We start from the raw sequence: 4274 nt of genomic DNA, 5'->3' as shown, positions 1-4274 counted from the left end.
TCTCCTTAGCGATTTAGGTTTATCTTCTATTACTTCATTCAATAATTGTTGTGATCCTTGTCATCGAGCAAAGCAAACTCATAAACCTTTCTCTACTAGTTCTATTAAAACGATTGAATCTTTTGAATTAATTCACTGTGATGTTTGAGGACCATATCATGCCACGTCTCTATCTGGTGCCAATTATTTTTTGAGCATTGTAGATGATTACACTAGATCCAATTGGGTTTATTTGATCAAAACCAAGGCCGAAGTCTATAGTAGGTTGACTTCCTTCATAGCCATGATAGATAAACTATTCGGGAAGGCCATTAAACAAATTCGTAGCAACAACGGAACTGAATTCACAAACCATAATTTTCAACTTTTCTGCCAACAAAATGGTATTTTAACTCAATTTTCTTGTGTTGCCACGCCTCAACAAAATGGGGTGGTTGAGCGTAAACATAGACATATACTCGAAGCTGCCAGGGCCTTACGATTTCAAGCTAATTTACCGATTAAATTTTGGGGAGAATGCATCTTAACGGCAGTTTACTTAATCAATTATACTCCCACACCACTTTTATCTGGAAAGAGTCCTTATGAACTTTTGTTTTCTCAAAAGCCGAATTATTCCCATCTTCGTGTTTTTGGGTGTCTTTGCTATGCCTCCATCGTCCCTCGATCAAAAGATAAGTTTCAGGAACGTGCATCTGCTTGCATTTTTATTGGTTACCCTCATGGTCAAAAAGGGTACAAAGTGTATGATTTAACCTCACATAGAGTCTTCACCACCCGGGACTTGACGTTTTATGAGCACATTTTCCCTTTCCAAGAAAAGTCCTCATCTCGTCCTCCAGATCGTATACCATCAATGACCACACCCATACCTTTGCCTGCCCTTGATCATGAAACCACGTCACTCACTCCCCTCACCACAACGGAATCCATGCACCATCTCTCCGATATCATAACCTCTGACCATTCCATTGATACCGATCCGGCTCCGCTGACCAGCAACTTACCAAATACTCTCCTTGCTGATCAGCCTCACACCATACCAACTCAACGTCCCTCTAAGTTGCCATCTCACTTTCGAGACTTTCATGTTGACTTGCCGGAGAATAATAGGGCCTCTCCAGCCTCTTCCAACAATGCTTCCTCAGGTACGTCCTACCCTTTGAGTAACTTTCTTTCTTATTTAAAGTTTTCTCCACCGCATACCAGTTTTCTTGTGGCCATCACTCAACATGATGAGCCGCGGTCCTATAAACAGGCCATTCAGGACGTTCATTAGCAGGACGCAATGAAATAGGAATTGGAAGCACTTGAGCAAAACTATACATGGACTTTGGAGCCCTTAACCCCTGGCAAAAAGGCCATTGGATCGCGGTGGGTTTACAAGATAAAGTATCATTCCGATGGATCCGTTGAACGTTACAAGGCTCGCTTGGTCGCCAAAGGTTATACACAGGTTGAGGGGCTAGACTATACTGAAACCTTTGCGCCGATCGCCAAACTTACCACTGTCAGGACCTTGTTAGCTGTTGCGGTTGCAAAATCATGGGCATTGCACCAACTTGACGTCCACAATGCATTTTTACATGGCGACCTTGATGAGGAGGTCTATATGACACTGCCTCCTGGGTACTTATCTTCTAATTATAATCGGATGTGTCGCCTACATAAATCCATTTATGGTTTGAAACAGGCATCTCGCCAGTGGTTTGCTAAATTCTCCAATCCGTTTTGGCTTCACCCAATCCAGGGCGGACACTTCCCTTTTCTTGCATCGCACGGGTGACTCCTTCACTGCCCTACTTGTGCATGTGGACGATGTTATTATTGCTAGCAACAACAATGCTCACACCGCTGCCCTCAAAGAATATTTGAATACCTGGTTTCGCGTTAAAGACCTTTGGCCCCCTGAAATATTTCCTTGGTTTAGAGGTGGCTCGATCCCCTAACGGCATTGTCTTATCCCAACGTAAATACACGTTGGACATTCTACAAGAAGCCGGCTTGGTTGGTTCTAAGCCGGTGCCATTTCCTATGGAGCAACATCACAAATTGGCATTGGACAATAGTGCTCTTCTCGATAATCCATCCGCTTATCATCGCCTCGTTGGAAAGCTCATTTACTTGACAATCACTAGACCGGAGCTTTGCTATTCAGTCCATATTCTTTCCCAGTTCATGAACCAACCTAGACATAGACATTGGTTGGCAGCTCTTCCAGTCCTACGCTACCTCAAATCTACTCCGGGTCAAGGCATTTTTCTCCCCTCCAACTCTGATTTGCAACTCCATGCTTACTGTGATTCGGACTGGCAGGTTGCCCCTTTACACGCCCTTCAATTACTGGCTATCTTATCTTCCTTGGGTGTTCTCCCATTTCTTGGAAAACCAAGAAGCAAACTACTGTCTCTCGCTCTTCAGCTGAGGCTGAATATCTGTCCATGGCCACCACTGCTTGTGAGCTCATTTGGCTTCACACCTTACTTCAGGATTACGGTTTCCACCCCTTTACCAGCTCAACTTCACTGGGACAATCGTGCTGCCTTGCACATTGCTGCTAACCCAGTTCATCACGAACGCACTAAACATATCGAGATTGATTGTCACTTCATTAGTGACTGCATCAAATCTGGCTCCATCACTACATTGCATGTCTCCTCTAATTGCCAGCTAGCTGACCTTTTCACCAAAGCCCTTGGAAACATCCAGTTCCATTTCCTAGTTGGCAAGTTGGGCATTCGTGATCTCCATGCTCCAACTTGAGGGGGCGTATTGGACGGTATTAGAATATTTCCAGCAACAGACAGAATATTTCAGCAATATTTTCTCTCCATATTTACACCTGTCACTTTGTTATTTATTCTATTTTAGCACAACAATGTCAATTAGCATAAATCTTGCTGTAGACTTTCACAATATATATATCCATTTTCACAGTATGTGTAATCACCGTTTTGGTCATAATAAAATTCAGCCTTTTGCTTCTCCTTATTTTATCATGGTATCGGAGCAGTAGAACCCTAGGACAATTTTTTTTTTCTCTTTTCTATGGCCGAAGAGAGTCCTCTGGCCATGGCTTCCAATGCTTCAGGCAACCACTCCAATAGCAACCAAACCAGCTTTGATGTTTCATCACCTTATCTCCTCCATGCCTCCGACAATCCATGTGCAGCACTAGTGACCTGTTTGCTCAGGGAAGAAAATTACCCCACATGGCGTCGAGCAATGACTAACGCTTTACAAGCCAAAAGTAAGTTTAGCTTTATGGATGGATCTGTCAAGCATCCAACATCTGGCTCACCGGAGGAATCTGCGTGGATCAAGTGCAACTCCATGGTGATTTTGTGGATCTTTAATTCTCTTCACCCNAGTTGTGCTTGTAAATTCTTAGCAATTAAGCAATGAACCACAAGATATCACCATTCGAACAAAAATTAAAAACTTTACTGCCCAAAACAACGTCCATTTTATCGTTTACAAATTCAGTAAAAGCGAAAAAGAGACAGCTAATCTAAAATCCCTAACTAGAAATCTTTAATTAACCAAAGCTAAGTCACAGTGCACAACCAATTGACTAATTCAAATTTACTACAGATCTGAGAAGGAAAAGATCCCAGAGCAGGGTACTAGACTAAATGCACAAGGTCCAACCTATTTGAAATAAACAACAATTAAGAACAAACACGGGATATTAATATACCGAGGGGGCGGTGGCGTTTGAAGGCGGCTTGAACATGCCGGACCAAGTCCGGAGGTGAGGAGGACGAACACGACGTCGCTGAGGTGCAGGTGGAGGTAGTGTTGAACGTACGGCTGAGATTGATAGAATCCGGGTTGATGTTGATCGGACGGCTCAGATTCAAACTGGTAAATGTTTCTCCGGCCGGCGGGGCTTGAAGGTCAGGCTCCCCTTCCATCGATTAATCTCTTCGGCATCTCCGCTTGTTATTTCCCAAATCCTAATGAAAATTTTCCATTGAAGAAGTGTGTGTGAGTGAGAGAGAGATTTGAAATGAGAGTTTGGCGCTCATTGATTTGCTTATGATGAAGAATATTATATTGGGCTTGGTCCGGTAATAGTTAAAGGGCCTTGAAAGCCCATATTGCAATTAGTCTTGCATACCATTTAGAGTGAGTTTGACTACAAGTATAAAATTTGTATGGAAATAATATAAATTTTAAATAATTCAATTATCAAGAATTTATCTTTATGTAAAGGGTACTGTTATTTCCATCCACATTTTTTATAAGCACATCCCACTATTAGTTCATTT

At 42.5% G+C, this 4274-nt stretch overlaps 1 protein-coding gene across 3 annotated transcripts in view; it reads right to left on the bottom strand.

Moving 5' to 3' along the window:
* The window catches only part of LOC111397471 (serine/threonine-protein kinase MPS1-like), a 9102-nt gene extending 5075 nt beyond the window's left edge, over positions 1–4027 (bottom strand). For 2 of the 3 annotated variants that reach the window (XM_023024415.1, XM_023024416.1), the window contains exon 1: positions 3701–4027. In XM_023024415.1, coding sequence (XP_022880183.1) covers positions 3701–3917 — 217 coding nt within the window. In that variant the 5' untranslated portion in view covers positions 3918–4027. The remainder of the gene's footprint in view (positions 1–3700) is intronic. The other variant, XM_023024417.1, reaches the window with a different exon arrangement.
* Positions 4028–4274: the final 247 nt, after the last annotated feature.

The sequence above is a fragment of the Olea europaea genome, chromosome 7, assembly GCF_002742605.1.
Source record: "Olea europaea var. sylvestris chromosome 7, O_europaea_v1, whole genome shotgun sequence".
Classification (NCBI taxonomy): Eukaryota; Viridiplantae; Streptophyta; class Magnoliopsida; order Lamiales; family Oleaceae; genus Olea; species Olea europaea.
The sequence above is the reverse complement of the archived record's forward strand: the minus strand, read 5'-3'. Positions and strand labels throughout refer to the sequence as shown.